This window comes from Lissotriton vulgaris, chromosome 9 (genome assembly GCF_964263255.1).
Source record: "Lissotriton vulgaris chromosome 9, aLisVul1.2, whole genome shotgun sequence".
NCBI lineage: Eukaryota > Metazoa > Chordata > Amphibia > Caudata > Salamandridae > Lissotriton > Lissotriton vulgaris.
Genome location: NC_141697.1, coordinates 598,282,457 through 598,302,397, shown reverse-complemented (window position 1 = coordinate 598,302,397; position 19,941 = coordinate 598,282,457). Strand labels below are relative to the sequence as shown.

Below are 19,941 nucleotides of genomic sequence, written 5' to 3'. Positions count from 1 at the left end.
CCCCCCCAGCCAGGATTGGCTGGGGGGCACCATAACTGCTCGCCCAGTCGCCCTGTACAACCCCGGGGGCTGGCGCCCGCCCCATGTCCTCTCTCTAAAGGGAAAATCAGGGGGGAAACAATCTGCGCATGCGCGGGCATGTTTGTGCCCAAAAGTCGACATGCGCAGCTTTAGCAGGCCCATCAGGCCCCCACCCCCCCGCGCACTCCGGGAAAGTCGGGTGTCTCCCGGATTCCCGGCCGGCAGGTAGCGCGATTTTAAAAAAAAATTTGTATGTGGTTTAGTGGCGACGCGGTGGGTCCATGGGGCTTAGTGGGGCTACGCCCCTACGCCCCAATGGACGCACCGCGCCTGGTAGTAAGTACTGTGACAAGTGAGGCAGATTTGGAGTAATGAAGATTACTGGTAAGTAATCCAGGCGTTATTATGCATACTTATAAATTTAAAACAACTAAATTAAAAAAAAACATTTGTCAATTAGCTCATCCTGTTTTTAGGTCTCGCCTGTCGATGCGCATGCGCATCGAGCAAGGCGAGAGTATTGGGACTTATCCACTCTTTATCCACACTGCAAGGAATCGTGGCGATTCCTTGCAGTGCCGTGACTTTTAAGCTCAATGCGCATGCGCATTGAGCTTAAAAGCGCGTGCACGTCCGTCTTTGTTTACCCGCTCCGCCCCCTCCCTTCCCGCCGTGTCGCATTTCTCCTCCCCCCTCCCCTCTCCTCCGTCCGTCCGTCTTGTTGCTATTTACAATGTTTTGAATGTTAAAAGACAGGGAGAGACAACTAATCAACGTTATGACCGGCATCACCTGCCTTACACTGCAGAAGCACTTTAGCTCTCGGAATTTTAAGAACGTTTATCTTTTCACTGAAAGTAGGGAAAATATTTTCCTTACATTAAAAAAGTATGGGACCGCCCACTTCAACTACTGTTAATATGGGTCTGGAAAGATAATTACATCCTCTAAAGAAAGCACCGCCCAGCCTCCTAAAGTCCATTGGAAAGTTCTCCTCACCTAACATGTCCGCCGAATTCAAGATTACGGTCTAGTGTTTCTGTCTGAGTCCTTGCTGCTGTTCGCCTGTTCGCATTGCGCGTCTCCGATTTTGGGTGGTAGCACGCTCTTCACCTCTTCCGCAGACCGGCCTTGAGTTTGCGTGTTTAATGATTGATTTTGATCATAGAGGTAACCACTACGACCAGAATGCTAATAGAAACATTTGGTCGAGTTTCAAGGGAGTGCGGAACCGCATTTCTGTTTTCTGATGTTTATAGACAGTGTGGCGCCTTTTTACCGGTTGTTTCATCCGTATTCCTGGTAAAACAGAGCACCCTTTGTACGATTTCGATTTTGTTCAATAAGCTGTCTGAAAACATGTACCATATGAATTCATTGTTTTTTTCTAAAACATGGCCTTGTGCAGTGAAGTAACTGCACTGTCATTATGCAGACATTATTGACTTTTTATGACTTTTTCTCTTTGAGGAAGTTTATTCTTTGAAACAGAAAGATCAACCCACTTGAAAATACTGTCTGTACATTGAGCTTTTGTGAATAGTAGGGGATATCTTTTTTTTAATGCTTGTATGTGTGTACCTGAATGGGTGTAGTCTAGTCTAGTACTACAAACTGTACCTTGGCCATGATCCTAAGCTAACTGCTTTCTGGTTTAATTGGATTCGAATAACGTACAGCCCACTTAATGTTTTTTTCTCATTCTTGAAAGCTTGTGATCTTAACCAGAGCTGGTGATGCTGTTTGAACGAAGTCACTGTTGTTGGTGAGATGTCCACGTACTGCTGCTTGGGTTTTATGTATCCTGTTGAAAGGGAAAGCAGAAAGATTTGAGTGAAATCTCTCTCCTTTGTTTGTGCTTTATGAGTCTATATGTCCACTATTTTTAGATTCAGACGTAAATCACTGCAGTGCAGCGTCTTGGCTTTTGAGCATGGGGACTGTAGTAGGTGGTTGGGCCCCGTGCGATACAATATCTTCCATATTTTGGGAAGCTCAGTACTTGTTAAAGTCCAGTCAACTTGCCGTCAATCACCTGCTGTCTTTTCGTTAGCACGGAGAGAGATTTGTTTTTAATCAGAAAATCACTGTTGGTATTTGTTTTCTGAAAGGTGTAATGTTACTTATTGGCTGTATCAGTTGCCAGTTACATGTTTTAATCTCTTTCCATTTAAGGTGCAGCCTGAACCTATCAATGTCCTTGAATGTTGCACTTTATTTGGCCCTTGAGACTGAGAGTAGGGATGTAGTTCCCCAGCCCCCTTTTTCACTCCCACTGTACTAGAGCTTAACACAGAACTGCTGAATTGTGACTGGTAATGGGACGTTCTGCCAATGCTGCTGACACTTGCTTTTAACATATCTTGGAGTTGCCACAGGGTTCCATGTTGCAGGACACCTCACTCACCCTCAACCCCTCACCCTCAACCCCTCACTCTCACTCATCCTCACTCACCCTCAACCCCTCACCCTCACTCACCCTCACTCACCCTCAACCCCTCACCCTCACTCACTCACCCTCAACCCCTCACCCTCAACCCCTCACTCACCCTCACTCTCACTCATCCTCACTCAACCACCCTCAACCTCACTCACCCTCAACCCCTCACCCTCAACCCCTCACCCTCACTCACTCACCCTCAACCCCTCACCCTCAAACCCTCACCCTCACTCACCCACCCTCAACCCCGCACCCTCACTCACTCACCCTCAACCCCTCACTCTCACTCACTCACCCTCACTCACCCTCAACCCCTCCCCCTCGACCCCTCCCCCTCAACCCCTCACTCACCCTCAACCCCTCACTCACCCTCAACCCCTCACTCACCCTCAACCCCTCACTCACCCTCACTCTCACTCATCCTCACTCACCCTCAACCCCTCACCCTCACTCACCCTCACTCACCCTCAACCCCTCACCCTCACTCACCCTCAACCCCTCACCTTCAACCCCTCACTCACCCTCACTCTGACTCACCCTCACTCAGCCTCAACTACTCCCCCTCACCCTCACTCACCCAAAACCCCTCACTCACCCTCACCCTCACTCACCCTCAACACCTCACTCACCCTCACCCTCACTCACCCTCACCCTCACTCACCCTCAACACCTCACCCTCAACCCCTCACCCTCACTCACCCTCACTCACCCTCACTCACCCACACTCACCCTCACTCACCCTCACTCACCCTCACCCTCAACCCCTCACCCTCACTCACCCTCACTCACCCTCACCCTCACCCTCACTCACCCTCACTCACCCTCAACCCCTCACCCTCATTTGAGTTAGAGCTTTTAGAATTGTTTATGGCTTTTTTTATTTGTAATTCTTTAGCATTGGCTACAGGAAACAAAAATGCTAAAGATTTACAAAAAAAACCCATAAACAATTCTAAAAGCACTAACTCTAATGCTGCGAGACCTATTGCATTTCCAATGCTTGTTAAGCTAAGATGATATGACATCCAGTTTTTTTAAACGTTAAAAAATTTGGAAGTATGAAACAGTTCCAAAATATACTCCTTATTGAAACAGAAACAGGTTGGGTAGGTTAACAAAGGCAAAAGGTAAGTTTGCAGACATTCGTTAAAAGCACCTATTAAAATAAACGATTTGCAAACTGTAGTTCTCTTCCTGGGTCAAAAATACAAGATACTAAAAACCATCGCAATATATTTCCCCAGGTTGTTTCTAAAACCAGCCACCAGATATTACTATTGAAAAACACAAGTACGCTACTGACAAAACAGTTAGATCAACGGAAAATGAAAACTGTGGAACTCACCAATAAGAAGTAAGGAACAATATAATGATTTCGTGATCTATTGCTTGAAACTGTACAATTTATGCAAAATGCTTCTTTCTAAAAAGAAGCATAACCAGAAGGGCCTATGCATGGTTTATGAACTTAAATTTTACTAAAAGAAAATGTTAAGTGTCATAGAATTATACATCACTACATGCTTGTCTAGGGTTTCTTCAGAGTGCTGGAGAAAGAAGCTATGGTAATATCGGTAGCTAAGAGCAGAGTAAAAGTTTGTTATTCATATAGCCTTGCAACCAGTGTTTTGTGCCACTATTAATTCCAGGTGTTCTCATTTTAAAACACAGTGGTACTCTTTATCAACCTTTGCAGGATGAAGGTCTGAGTCCGCCTCATCTAAGTTTGACCCTGTGAGTGCAGGGCGCATCACATGTCATCAGAATACTCTCACTGGGCTACCTGATCAGCCAAATTGTACAGTTAATTTTTGATGATCGCACTAAACAAGGTTAGGGTGCCTCTTAAGCCCACTCTCCTTGCTTTATATTTTACTCTTTTGTCACATGGATCACACTTTTTTTATTCAATATTGTATAACAATGTTGTCATGTACAGCAAAGAGTCCATTCATATATGAGTAAGATTGGTTTCCCATTAGGCTTTATGTATTTAGTTCACAATTGTACCATCTGTTTTCTGGGACATTTTTGTCGAGGGTACATTGATAGTTATTGGGAGCTTGTTTCTACACTGGTCACTTATGGTTCAAAGTAATATTGCATAACAATATGAGAACCATGGTATCTCTCTCTAATGAGGTGCCCCCTCCCCCGTCCCACATCCCCAGTTGGTGGATATCAAGCTTCCCCGCCATGAATTTCCCAGGCATGTACAATATTGTTTCTGTGGTCTTAGTCTATTGGCAGTAGAGGCCGCTCTTGCATTACTATGATGAGGCTCACTGCTCGATGTGGTGTGCACTGCATGGCCCACAAAATGAGAGAAGCAATGACCCTGTCCATGCATTGCTGATCGGTGCATAAGCCATGTCTTTGCACCAGTTCAGGGTGACGTAGACAGTGCTAGTGATAGAGCGCGCAGGTCACCGACTAACTTTGTTACCGGATAATGCACACTTGGGCCGATAACATAATGTTTTCTCTATATCTTAATCAGGTAACCTACACACTATTATCAGTATTTCAGTTCACTTCTGTATGTTACCGTGTACCTGACTTACCAATCCTTGAAACAGGTACCTATGATCACAATGGATCAGGGAGCTAGCTGTGGAAGTAAGTAGACAACACAATACCATATACCATTGAATAATGTTTATACTCTTTATAATGACCACAGACGCAAGAAGTTTTAAACACCTTTATCTAATCATCATCTTCATCATATGCCATGAGCATAAAATTTACACAGATAAAACTGTCTATAACTAGAATTAGAAATATTGTATAGCTATGAATGAGAGTAAGAATCATTTAGAAATTGAAATAAAGGGAAGGGGAAAATAAGGAACACGCTATTTTAGCTTAACAGACTTTCACAACTTCACTAAAGGCGGGTAAAGAAAGGGAACATACTAATCAAAGTAGACTTTCGAAATTCACTAACGGTTCAGAGGAAACAAAACTTATGCAATTTGATTTATCCAGATGTACTTATTCTCTATAGGGAGGGTAAGAATGGAACAAACTATATATGCAAACGATTCTGCATTTGACTAAAGGTAGGTAGAAAGTGGAACATGCTAATAGACAAAATTCACGAAAATTTCATTAGAACATCAAGGGAGAGAAAAGGAACGTATGCAAGTATATTTTATTCGGGACATTAGGAAAGAGGTTTAGGAAAGACTAACACCCACATAGATTATATTTACCTAGGACAGATCGAAGACTAACCCTGGCCACGGGTCAGTTGGGAAAGGCGGGAAAGGACCCTCAAGGACTTAGGTTGCCAGTAGGCGAGCAGGTACAGCTCATGGACAGTCAGGACAGGATAACCCCAGGATTTGAATCAGGACCGGGTTCACCAAAGGGTACGACCAACACCCGCAGTTTCGGTTGCAACGCCTGCACTACTCCCTCTCTGCAAGGAATCTGCCAATAACCCCGATTGGGTTCTTGAATCTCCCAGCAAAGTGCTTCGCCAGCACTTAAGGTTTCCCAAACCCCGACTGAGTCTGTGGAAATTACGGACAGAGTGCTCCACAGCTCTCTGTATCAATCACCTATAGAGTTTGTTGGGTCAGTGACAGGTCGGCTATTCGGACAAGTCGGACAATTTCTCTAGCTAAACCTAGGCTAGTTATACTGTTTTCGGGTCAGTGTACCACCCACCAATGTTGCAATTGAAAGGATCCCCAAGTTCTGATCGGGCAAAAGAGGAGGTTCGGTCATCACACCACCTACATTTTAGACTTTCTCAGGCTTAATATTAATTTTCGAACCCACCCCTTAAATTCTAACTTCCCATGGCATATGTTTTACAGAGAACAATAGGGTACACAGCAGTGTATTACAAATGTTGCAATTGCAGGTACAGTTTGGCTTCGTCCTGCTGGGTTGCAGGTCGATTCTCATGAGCATCGTGGCTTCGGCTGCCAGCTGGCTGAGTTTCACTGCTGCAGGGTTCATTTCCCTCATCACATGACAAGTACCATACGGGCTCTTCAAGATGGAGTAGCAAGCGCCTCCCAGGCCCAAAGAATACAATACATGAAAAGTAAGCGAAAACAATTTAGAAACACAGAATAAAAAAGTTACACTGTATACCATGAAATGGCTTTACTATACCCCTTACTTTATAATAACTATTGCATTAGGGTAAGTGCAGAACAAACAGATTTGCAAAAGCGGCAATGCATGCTCTGAGCATATGAGAAAACAAAGCAGCAATCTTTAAGTGCATTGCGCATGAGCAACAAATTCCCACCAGAACTGCGAGTGCGTCACATCACGTGGTTATGACAGACGCATGCGCAGTCTAAATTCCCGCAAAGCAGCGGCCATTTTAGAGGCAAGCGTATTAGTGTTAGTAAACACATAGGCAAGCTTCACTGGGACACCCTGTGTGGTGTAAAATGTGCAATATTAGTAAGACAAAAAGATTGATTACAAAGTTAAGGTTATTTGAGGTTCTTGAATACAAGCAAGTCGCGTAACGTGCGAATACTTGCTCCATCAATCCCCTCTTTGATGATATTTACTATCATCACTAGTAATGGAACCAGATGCCAACTTTTCACATTTCACCCAATTCAATTTCTTCAAACTTTTTGTTCAGCCTTTTTCCTGCATCCTTATTAGGATGGAAATTCTTTGCTCTTTTGTAAATCTGATTATTTAGTTCTTCTAATTTGAGTTCATCAACATTCCGTTTCATTCCTCTCTTATTCACAGCATACTTCTTTTTGTGTTTTCGACATTTGCAGCAAATTATTAAAATTAGCACAATTAAACGTACTCCTGCTATTGGCATCAGTATTTTACTCACAAGACTTTTACCTATGTTAGAAAACCAATTACCTACAGAGGAGAGACCATCAGTTTGTTTCTTCCAGGCACTGTCAACCTCCAGTGGTTTGAGCTCCTTTTGAAAATGAGTTATGTTTCTCACATATTTCTTAATTTCAACACTTTTGTCAGGAATGTAAGTGCAACAATGTTGCGCTTTCAACATTCTACAGACTCCGCCCTCTTTTGCCAGTAAGGTGTCAAGAGCAAGTCTATTCTGTAAAACCATAGCATAGATCTGATCGCAACCATTTCGGTATTGACCATCAGGAAACCTGCAGCAGTGTCAGTTGATAACCGATCTACTACTGTAGACAATTTGCTAATTCTGTGTGTATTCAGAGTCACTCCCACTGCAGGTATCAATGCACTAAATATATCACTTAATATTTCTCCTACACTTTCTCTTTTACTACGCACTAATCCATTAGTATTTTCATTGCTTCCAGCGACTTCATTCACATGGTATATCTTTGTGAAGACAATTCCAAAATAACAGCTTCCATACCAGTGATCCGTCAATTTGAAATAAGCCTTGTTTCCACATATATAATAAATTCCGGGAAACACAGGTTCTGACCCATTTTTGAAACCCCAACCTCCAATTACCTTGTAATTGTGTTCGCATTCGCTGGAACCAATGAATATGTTATTATAATAACTAGTCTTTTCTCTGTGAAGACAAAGTTTCCCTTTCCTTTCGAAATCCAGCAACAAAGCAGGATTAGCTCCACCATTTGAGGTGCTTCCCATGATTTCTGCTCACTTAGGAGTTTTCTGTCTTTTATCATTCGCTTTTCGTTGGAAACTTTCTCTTCTTTTCTCTGCCATATTTAGAAATATTTTCTCTTGTTCATGTAATGAACATGTTAAGTTATCTCTATGTGCTTCACCTAAATCTATTGTACCTATTGTTAGAAAATATTCTCCCATATAATGTGTTACATCACTTTTAGTATGTACAGGATTCAGATTTCCACGTATAGGAAGTTCAGAAAATATCACGTCTGAGTTAGAGTAATAATACTGTAACAGTCCTCTTTTATAGAACAGACTAGCTAAAATACTACAGGAAATTCCATAGGTTAGTGGTAAATGATGATAGGTCACATCCTCAGCTACTGAAGTAGGTAGCTTCATACAGACGTAACAGTCCTCTTTTTCCATTGCTTCTACGTAGTGTACTAACAGGTTTGCAAATACATTTAAATGAGTTCTATTCTTGATTCTGTGATAGTGTAGTCCTTCCTCATATGATGCATCTAAGTCCATTCCAGTTTGTCTAAGGCTAAGTGCTTTCTCTTGTGTCTCTACTCTTTGTGGTGTATCTTTTGTTTGCAGCTCTTCTATGTCTTTTGTCACTAGTTTAGTAGGGTACAAATTAGTATCTTTACTCATCATGTAAGGAATAGTAATTGTTAGTCCTATCCATAATATCAGTACTAATGCTATACTACACAAACATACTTTGCAGCATGTTTTACAACAATTACGTCTAGGTCTTCCATTCACATTGGAATCAGACATTTTGGCTCAAAAGAAGTTTTTCAACCCCTCTTTGTAACTTTGCACAGGTTGCTTACACTGGGCAACGTTCAGGTTGGTTCTTCCTCTTCGGTAGTCTGGTCAGCAATTAATTCTTCATCACTTTCGTCACTTATATCAAGATTTTCAAATTCCTCCAACACCAGATAAGTCCATTCAGGATTCTGATTTTTATTGTTCAGTCTCTTTATTCGGGCACTTCTTCTCTTAGGCTTTGCTCCAGACTGCTCAGCTTCGCTGTAGTCTTGATTCTCTTGCTCAAGTTTTTCCTCTACAGTCTTTAGTCTTAGTCTCAGTCTTTTGACGAACCTTGGTTCTCTATTCTTCTTCTTGAATCTTTTAACTGGTACTGTTATTTGACTCTCTTCTAATGCTCTTTTGTTTTCATTCAGTTGTGGTACATCTATTTCAACATCTTCTTCTTCCCTTTCTGTCTGACTAGTCCCAGGTCTTATTTCAGTTTCTTCTGCCTGGTTACTAAACTGTTCTTGTTCAGGTGTATACTGATTTTGACTTTTGATTGTTTCAACTTCTGTTTCCTGAACCCATTTGTCTAGTTCTATCTGATCCTGTTCAAGCACTTCGAACTTTTGATCTTCTTCCGCTTGAACTTCTGCCTTATTTTCTATCTGTCCCTTTTCAATCTCAGGAGTTCTTGGAGGTGTGTCGATAACCTGTTCTGTCCCTATCTGACCTTCCTCATCATCTGTTTTGACATGGATTTCGATGATCTGATTATCTCCTTCTATTCCTGTCTCGTTCTCACTATCCCAGTCTCTGTCTAAGTAGGTTTGTCTTCTGGTTCTTATTGGATCGAGTGTCAGGTCGATTACTGGGACCCAATCATCTTGACTGGTGCTCTGTTGTTCTTCTTCAGCTACTTCAGGACCAACGTCTGGAGACCCCTCAGCTGCACAACCTTCAGCCTCAGTTCCTTCGTCTTCTGTCACCTTTTTCGTATGGCTGGCATGGATCCACCGTGGCACACCCGCACACTTCACTGCAGTTGTGGTAACAAGAATCACTTGTCTTTTCTTTCCCCACTTCGGTGCAAGGCAGCTCGACCTAGTGTGTTTCTTAATTACAACCCAATCACCAGGGTTCAAATCGTGGGCTGGAGTTGCTGGCCTGGCGACGGCGTCTTCCCCAATCTGGTGAGAGATAGAACTCACTTGGTCACCCAGTTGCTTGCAGTACTCTAGCACCAAATCATAAGAAATGTTTATCAGTTTGTGTCCTGGTACCCATGCTTGCCGCATTACTCTTCCCATCAGAATTTCATGGGGCTCAGGCCTCTCTTCCGATCTGGAATACTTCTGAGTCCCATCAAGACAAGGGGCAAAGCGTCTATCCAATTCATTCCAGTAGGTTCACACATTTTTCCCAATCTTGACTTGATAGTGCCATTCAGTTGTTCTACCACTCCAGAAGCCTCTGGGTGATATGCACAGTGCCCTTTTTGTGTAATTTTGAATGCTTCACAGATTTGGCCTATTATTTCATTCTGAAAATGCCCACCTCTGTCTGATTCAATTGTGACTGGAAAACCGTACCTAGGTATTAGTTCCCTCAGTAACAATTTGGCTACAGAGATGCTATCATTTTTTCTTGCAGGATAAGCTTCTACCCACTTTGAAAATAGGCAAACAGTGACAAGGACGTACTTCATTCCTTTACAGAGGGGTAACTGAATAAAGTCAATTTGTAATCTGATAAAAGGACCTTCTGCTTTCCCAATTTTTCCTGGTAAAACTACTGTTTTCTTTCCGGGATTGTATTGCTGACATGTCAAACACCTCTGGCAGAGTGCCTCCGCTATGCTTCTGAACTTCGAATTGAACCATGTCTGTCTAAAGACACGGACCATTGCATCTCTTCCTACATGTGCATCTCCATGTATTAACCTAGCCATAGGAGCAAGCAAGCTGTTTGGCAACACAGGCATATCATCACTGGAAACAATGACACCATCCTCATTCCTTCTCTGACAACCACATTTTCTCCACCTTTTCTTTTCCTTTGTTCCTGCTGCATACGGCAATTCTTTCAGTTCTTCCCATGTTTGTACATCTTCAAACACCATAAGTTGGCAGCTGTTTCCGCCCCCCAATTTGATATTGACCGACATTCTATGTTTTGCGCAATGTTGGGCCAGTTGGTCAGCATATCGATTACCTGCTGTCACATTGTCATCGCCAGATTTGTGAGCAGCACACTTGACCACTGCCAATTCTTTAGGTAACTGGATTGCTTCCAGTAGTTCTTGTACAACTTTTCCGTTTCTGATAGGAGTACCTGAAGAAGTCAGGAACTCTCTTTGCAACCACAATTGGCCGAAGTCATGCACAACCCCATAACCATACTGGCTATCAGTGTATATGGTTATTCTCTTATTTTTCCCAAGTTACAGGCTCTTGCCAATGCAACCAATTCGGCTACGTGTGCAGACTTAACTCCATACAAATAGGATGCTTCTACTGGACGTTCTAAGGTACACACAGCATAGGCAACACTTAGGCCTCCATCCGCATGTCTTAGACATGAGCCATCTACAAACAACTCAAAATCTTCAACAGTTAGGGGCATTTCCTTGATGTCTGGGCGTGGTTTTGTACTAAACTCAGTCAGGTCAAGGCAATCATGCTCGACCTCTCCCTTTACTTCTGCAATGAGTGAATTTGGTAATAGGGTAGCTGGATTCAGTATGTTACATTGAGTAATGGTTACATTTGCTGCACCCAATAGAATTCTCTCATACTTAGTCAGCAGACTAGGTGTGAGATACTGGGTTTTAGTTCTGGTCAGTAAGATTACAACTACATGTGGAACATACACAGTTACAGGATGTCCCATAATGATGGATTCGCTCTGTTCAAGACTCATGCAAGTTGCAGCCACTGCTTTCAGGCATCCAGGCAATCCAGCAGCCACTGGATCCAAAGTAGCAGAAAAATATGCCACTGGACATCTAGCCAAACCATTCGATTGGGTTAGGACAGAAAGTGCACAATTGTCTTGTGTGTCACAGAACAGTGCAAATTCTTTCGAGTAATCAGGCATTCCCAGTGCGGGAGCTATACACAGACATTCTCGTAACTTTGTAAAAGCTGACATGCTTTCATCATCCCACTCCACTGGGTGTTTTGCTCCTTTCTTTGTCATTTTTATCAATGGTTTTGCTAGGACTGCAAATCCCACAATCCACTGCCTACAGTATCCTACAACTCCAAGGAACATTCTGATTTCTTTCTGGGTATTTGGTAGTTCCATGTTTCGAATTATTCTAATTCTTTCTGTGGTCACCTTCCTGATACCTCTCTCTATCTGGTGTCCAAGATATTTCACTGAGGAGGTGCAGAACTGTAATTTGTCTGGTGATACTTTATGCCCTCCTTCACCCAAATGGTTCAGTAAGGCAATGGTGTCAACAACACAGTCTTTCCGACTTTTAGACGCTACCAAGAGGTCGTCTATGTATTGCACTAGGACTGATTCTCCAGGTAAGACCAAAGATTCAAGGCACTTTTTCAAAATCTGATTGAAAATCGAAGGACTCTCTGTGTACCCTTGAGGGACACGATTCCAGACGTACACAAGACTGTCGAATTCAAATGAGAAAATAAATTTGCTGTCTGGATGCAATGGGATTGAAAAGAATGCGTGGCATAGGTCAATGACGGTAAACCATCCAGCATTCCATGGAATTTGGTACAAAATCACTGCAGGGTTTGGAACAATGGGACAGCAAGGAACAACGATTTTATTTACCTTGCGCAGGTCCTGCACTACCCTGTACTTTCCACTAGGTTTCTTGATTCCAATTATGGGCGAATTACAAGGACTGCTCATCACTTCTTGTATAATGTTTGCTTCTAGCAATCTTTTTATTTCAATGGCAACCCCTGATTTTACTTCTGCACTCATTTTATACTGTTTAGTGTTCGGGTAAACTGCATCTTCTTTTATGGAAAGTTTAATTGGGTCAACATTTGCCATTAATCCTACATCTTTTCCAGTAAAATCCCATACCTCTGGTTTCACTGTCTGTTGGAGTTCTTCAGGTAAGTCTTGTATTGTCAATCTTTTGATTTCTGAGTCACGTCTTATTAACATTAATTTGTAAATTCCGTCTTCCTCAGGGGTTTGTATTTCAAGCCTTTTGGTGTGCAAAAGATGGTGCAGTTCATTTTGCACGGCAAATCTCATCCTAGTAAGTTCACAGGACTTGAATCACAGACAATGAATCTATGCATTTCTTTAAAATTCCCTATTGTAATCTCCATGGGCTTGGTAACTGGGGTACTAATTAATTGATTAGAAACACCCACTACTTGGATTGCTTCTCCCGAGAGGGGTAGGTTTGGAACATCTCCTGTTCTCACAGTAGAACGGGTAGCACCAGTGTCCAACAGAAAGGTGACATAATTTCCTTCAACCTTTCCTTCAATGTATGGCCTTGACTGGTCCACCGGCAAGGAGGCACCAAGCACGCACTCCTCGTCCTCCCCCCTCAGGCACCGTCAGTAAGGTTCATCACAGAGAAATGTATCATTCAACAGGAATTGCGAAGTTGCTGCATTTATTTCCTCCCTTCCTTCCCAAATCTCTGCTTCCTCACCCTGTTGTGCTTTGCTCCTATAGTTTGGCCTAGGTGCACAAGGCAATTGTTGCTGTTTTACCTGTTGCTGTGTCTTTCGTGGTCCCTCATTCTGCACCTGTAGATTTAAATCATTAATTTGTACATTATCATTCTGCACAGCCTTACACTCGTCCCTCCAGTGCCCTATCTTTCCGCAACCCGTGACAGGGGAACTTCTTTCGTGCCTCTTCTCGGCTCATTTTTACTCTGGGCTTTCCTCCACCCCCAGGGCCTTGATTCTGGGTATTATTCATTTTACTTAACTGTTGTTCTTGGCGCTCTGCTAATTTTACTTGTGCCCACATAACTTTTTCTTTTAATTCTTTTCGTTTATTTTCCAGCTCATCTTCACAATATTTGGCATACTTCAGGACCTCATCAATAGGTTTAGCTTGCCAGCAGATTTTATTGTCTTTGATCCACTAAGAAATCTCAGGTCTTAACCCTAGCACGAATCGATAAATGAAGTGGGTAATGTCCTTCATTTCAATGTTATCTAGCCCATTGTACATTTTGAACACTTGTAAAAAACGTTCATAATATGAATGCACAGTTTCATTCCGATTTTGGGTAGTTCTATCTATGCGGGTCCAATCAGTTTCTTTAGCAGGCACCTTTCCTTTCAAGTACAGTATTACCTGATTGTATTTCCTCATTACTTCTCCCGAAGGAGCTCCTGTCTTTGGGTCTCTGGCATATTTTTCATTTGGCCAATCAACAGCAATTTTACATTCTGTCCACAAATCTACGGGGACTACAATGTCAAAGAACCCATCTAGATCTTTCAGGAGGCATTTTTGAACCTTAATAAATCCTTCAACCTGTCTGTACCATTCTACAGGTTTTTCTCGTAATTTTGGGAAATCATTTGTGAATGACACAATATCCTGTCAGGACCATGGCACATGTACATATCCTCCACCTGGCACTTCTCGCATAGGATACAATGTTTCTGCCTTGTCAGCTTCTTTTAGGACATATTCAGAAGTCACTTGTCTGGATCTACTGTCTTCCTTTTTCTTTGCCCACCTGGCTTTCCATTTTTCTAGGTCTCCCCATTTCTGTAACAGATTCAATAATTCTCTTATCTGAACCTTTTTCCCTGACACATTCATGTTTTCTAAGTCTTTGTCAGAAAATTCTGCTCTATAGGGCTTTTGCAACACCTTAGATCTGCTGACGTCTATTCCCATGCTAGCTGCTGTGTCCATTAGTTTCTCATGGAACACTCAGGTGTTTCTGGTAATACTTTTGCAAATGAATAATAATTCTTCCTCACTAAGGGTGTTCAGCCTGTCTAGTCCCACATTCCCAGCCATCAGTTCTTCTAATTCTATTCTTAATTTGTAAATATCTAATGGTTTTGGCTGAGGATTTATTTTCTCTAATTCTCGGGTCCATCAATCTTTTTCTTCCGGAGTCACTACTGTGGCACTTCTAGTACCTGTAGACGACTCTATCAGGACTTCTCTTGCACTAGTCTGAGTGTTCTTTCTCTGTGAACTGCCTTCTGGTTCCCTTATGGGCAAATCCATCAGGGAAATTACAGACTCGCATTCACTTGCCTGGTCATCAACTATTAAGGGCTATTTTCTTGGCTGCACCACAGCTGGAGTAATAACTGGAGTCTTTGGGCTAAGCTGTTTATCCCCATATAGGGGAACAACAGGCCCAATAGTTACTGGAATTGTCAGAGCTTCAGGACTTGAATTTAACTGGGATATTTTCTGGATAAGTTAATTTCTCTGTTTAACTAGAGCTTCTCTTTCTCGTTCCTGTTAAACCTTTTCCATGGAGGTTTCATGTATTACTTGTGGAATTAAAGGAGGGTAAAGATTCAGTGCAGTCTGATTTGTCATACTTGGTCCCTCACCACAAGACGGCCTATAATATGGAACAGTCGGATCGGGCATGCTCGACCCCTCATTACCGCTAGGCCTATAACCTGGACCTGTCGAATCAGATGCACTTGCCCTTCTATTACTGGGAGGTCTAAAGAATGGATTTTTCTTATTCAGGGACCTAGACTCCTCATCATATGGCGGTGGATTTTTCATTAATAAATCCTCCAGGTATTCATTCTCGGAATCACCCGCAGTCATTAAGTGTCTGGTTTTCTCTGTCCTTTTTCCTCCTACGGGTTCGTCTACAGTACGTACTGGGAACAGTCCTTCTATCATCATGTTCTGTCTCCACTGCTTCATTATTTTCTCGTTTGCTTCTCCATGCATTTTCGGATACCATTTGCTTATTCCTTTATCAATTCTAGGTCTATCTCTCTCAAAGGCCTCAATCTCCCATTGTTCTAAAGCCTCAAATTGCGTAAATCTTGTTCTGGGATGTAAATCATTCATTCGGGTCCTCAAATTAAACAAAATTCTACCATTAAAGGTACCGTCTAAAGGGAAGGCTAAAACTCCGTCATCTTTGGTATATTCCACCCAATTTTCCAACCATACACAGGTATGATACCCTTTGTCAAATAACATGAATGATGCGGGAGTATTAGGTGGTGGAATGATTATACCCTCTCTAGTTTTGATGGATTTATCCTTCTTGAAGTCATTTTTAACTTTGTCTACGAAAGTCATCTTCCTCTTGCTTCCGTACATATTATAAGGTCTGCCTTTTAACATCTGTTCCTTACCAAACCCTAAGTATTTCAGATCAGGTAAAAATTCTGGATACCACATATACTTCGTAAAATCTAGTTCATGCGTGAATTACGTACTCCTGTTTACTAATTTGCTTCCAATGCTAGCGCGTCTTTTAAATTTCAACAACCAATCAACTCTGGGTTTGCAAATAATTGCAACCAATGGGTGCGCGGCCTTTTCGTGAGACAGGTTCTCACACATCTGCGCTCACCCCTCCTTTACAATACCAGCTCTGTTACACACCCGCTGTTTCGACCAATACCAGCGCGGCACAGAGTGACATCAGCGCAGCTCCACAACTGACTCCCTCCTTTACAAGGTAACGGAAACTTGATTTCTTTCTTAAAGTGCAAGTACTCTATTTAATTTACAACGTATAACATTCACCACTGTACTCGAGTGTCTAGAAAGGAAAGATTTGTTTCACTGCAAGTAAACCTCTTCTGTCTACTTTTCATATACTGCGGATAGATCCCTTCTGCCTACCCTTCAAACAAGCATTAGAGAACCTGCTACTTCTTTGACTCATCCACTCTTTTCGGGCTATATACTAAGTCTAAAGTTTCACTAGCGAACTCTTTTGCTATCACTCAAGCTCCGACGAACCTACTACTCCTTCTCGTGTGACCCTTACTAGGTTATATCACAACTGAAGTTTCGTTAGCGAACTCGTTGCTATCATTTATTCAACTATTCATACGGAAAACCCTAATTAGCGCTTCCAGTTCTGCCTAACCATGCACTCAAGCCACTGACCTCACCGCGAGGTGGATTCTCCTCACCACTCGCTATTCTGCCTCCGGAGATTCCAGACAAACATATAACAATCACTAACGAGTTTTTAATACATATATCAATATAGCAGCATTTCATCAACACATTTAAAAAAAAAACATTTCATAACATTTCAAAGCAATTTTATATTTGATCGATCGATACTTTTAGCAGCAATAAAATTTTAGCAGCAATTATTATTTTACACAGTTTATCAACAAGTAACCTATCTTAACTAGTCCCTAACCATACTACTGCTACCAGAAAATTACTGATAGAGCGCGCAGGTCACCCGAATAACTTTGTTACCGGATAATGCACACTTGGGCCCATAAAATAATGTTTTCTCTATATCTTAATCAGGTAACCTACACACTATTATCAGTAATTAAGTTCACTTCTGTTTGTTACCGTGTACCTGACTTTCCAATCCTTGAAACAGGTACCTATGTTCACAATGGATCAGGGAGCTAGCTGTGGGAGTAAGTAGACAACACAATACCATATACCATTGAATAATGTTTATACTCTTTATAATGACCACAGACGCAAGAAGTTTTAAACACCTTTATCTAATCATCATCTTCATCATATGCCATGAGCATAACATTTACACAGATCAAACTGTCTATAACTAGAATTAGAAATATTGTATAGCTATGAATGAGAGTAAGAATCATTTAGAAATTGAAATAAAGGGAAGGGAAAAATAAGGAACACGCTATTTTAGCTTAACAGACTTTCACAACTTCACTAAAGGCGGGTGGAGAAAGGGAACATACTAATCAAAGTAGACTTTCGAAATTCACTAGCGGTTCAGAGGAAACGAAACTTATGCAATTTGATTTATCCAGATGTGCTTATTCTCTATAGGGAGGGTAAGAATGGAACAAACTATATATGCAAACGATTCTGCATTTGACTAAAGGTAGGTAGAAAGTGGAACATGCTAATAGACAAAATGCACGAAAATGTCATTAGAACATCAAGGGAGAGAAAAAGAAACGTATGCAAGTATATTTTATTCGGGACGTTAGGAAAGAGGTTTAGGAAAGACAAACACCCACATAGATTATATTTACCTAGAACAGATCAAGACTAACCCTGGCCACGGGTCAGTTGGGAAAGGCGGGAAAGGACCCTCAAGGACTTAGGTTGCCAGTAGGCGAGCAGGTACAGCTCATGGACAGTCAGGACAGGATAACCCCAGGATTTGGATCAGGACCATGTTCACCAAAGGGTACGACCAACACCCACAGCTTTGGTTGCAACGCCTGCGCTACTCCCTCTCTGCAAGGAATCTGCCAATAACCCCGATTGGGTTCTCGAATCTCCCAGCAAAGTGCTTCGCCAGCACTTAAGGTTTCCCAAACCCCGACTGAGTCTGTGGAAATTACGGACAGAGTGCTCTGCAGCTCTCTGTATCAATCACTTATAGAGTTCGTTGGGTCAGTGACAGTTCAGCTATTCGGACAAGTCGGACAATTTCTCTAGCTAAACCTAGGCTAGTTATACTGTTTTCGGGTCAGTGTACCACCCACCAATGTTGCAATTGAAAAGATCCCCAAGTTCTGATTGGGCAAAAGAGGAGGTTAGGTCATCACACCACCTAAATTTTAGACTTTCTCAGGCTTAATATTCATTGTCGAACCCACCCCTTAAATTCTAACTTCCCATGGCATATGTTTTACAGAGAACAATAGGGTACACAGCAATGTATTACAAATGTTGCAATTGTAGGTACAGTTCGGCTTCGTCCTGCTGGGTTACAGGTCGATTCTCATGAGCATCTTGGCTTCGGCTGCCAGCTGGCTGAGTTCCACTGCTGCAGGGTTCATTTCCCTCATCACATGACAATTACCATACGGGCTCTTCAAGATGGAGTAGCAAGCGCCTCCCAGGCCCAGAGAATAAGATACATGAAAAGTAAGCGAAAACAATTTAGAAACACAGAATAAAAAAGTTACACTGTATACCATGAAATGGCTTTACTATACCCCTTACTTTATAATAACTATTGCATTAGGGTAAGTGCAGAACAAGCAGCTTTGCAAAAGCCGCAATGCAAGCTCGGAGCATATGAGAAAACAAAGCAGCCATCTTTAAGTGCATTGCGCATGAGCAACAAATTCCCACCAGAACTGCGAGTGCGTCACATCGCGTGGTTATGACCGACGCATGCACAGTCTAAATTCCCGCAAAGCAGCGGCCATTTTAGAGGCAAGCGTATTAGTGTTAGTAAACACATAGGCAAGCTTCACTGGGACACCCCGTGTAGTGTAAAATGTGCAATATCAGTAAGACAAACAGATTGATTACAAAGTTAAGGTTATTTTAGGTTTTTGAATATAAGCAAGTCGTGTAACGTGCAAATACTTGCTCCATCACTAGCACCTGTTGAGGAGATTGCAGTGGAGTCGCACTGATCCCAGCTTGGTGCGTCTTGCGGTTTTCCTCAGGCCCAAACAGAAAACCCTACGACCCAAAGCAAGCTAGTCTAGCCCTTGTAATCTTGGTGACTTGGTACTTAGATATGGCTGCAATCTTATCAGTTGATGTGGTTCTCCTTAGGTAGCCTTGCTTCTTCTATTTTGGGACTGCGGACAATGTTCCAGTATATTTGCTACACGTGACTTTTTGGAACTTAGTTTTGAAACCAAACTCAGTTCACCACGAGTTCCACATAACTCTCAGTTAACAGGGGAATATGGTCCTGCTTACCCTGATGGGTAACTTTAGAATACCTTACGCTCACCCTCACAGGGCAGTGCATGTCCTTCCCTACTATGGCAGTAGCCAAGCTAGCCTGGCAGATGAACGGTGATATACCCTGAAACCGGTGCCAGGATGCTTGTTTCCGGTTCAGGTAGGACCTGGCTTGGCAGTTGAGTCTGGAATGTTCCCATGAGGCACAGGTTCAAGGCTGATTTGCATATGGCTGGGTCTAAATTGGGTTGGCATGGTGAGGAAAAGAAAGATGGATTTAACCCAGGTCTTTTGACTGGGGGTGA

The 19,941-nt window shown here is 42.3% G+C and overlaps 1 protein-coding gene across 1 annotated transcript in view; it reads left to right on the top strand.

Annotated features, from left to right (window-relative positions):
- Positions 1–19,941, top strand: part of CCDC175 (coiled-coil domain containing 175) — a 406,581-nt gene that overhangs the window by 227,484 nt on the left and 159,156 nt on the right. The window contains exon 7 of the mRNA XM_086938208.1: positions 3,706–3,815. Within this exon, the coding sequence (XP_086794334.1) occupies positions 3,706–3,815 (110 nt within the window). The remainder of the gene's footprint in view (positions 1–3,705; positions 3,816–19,941) is intronic.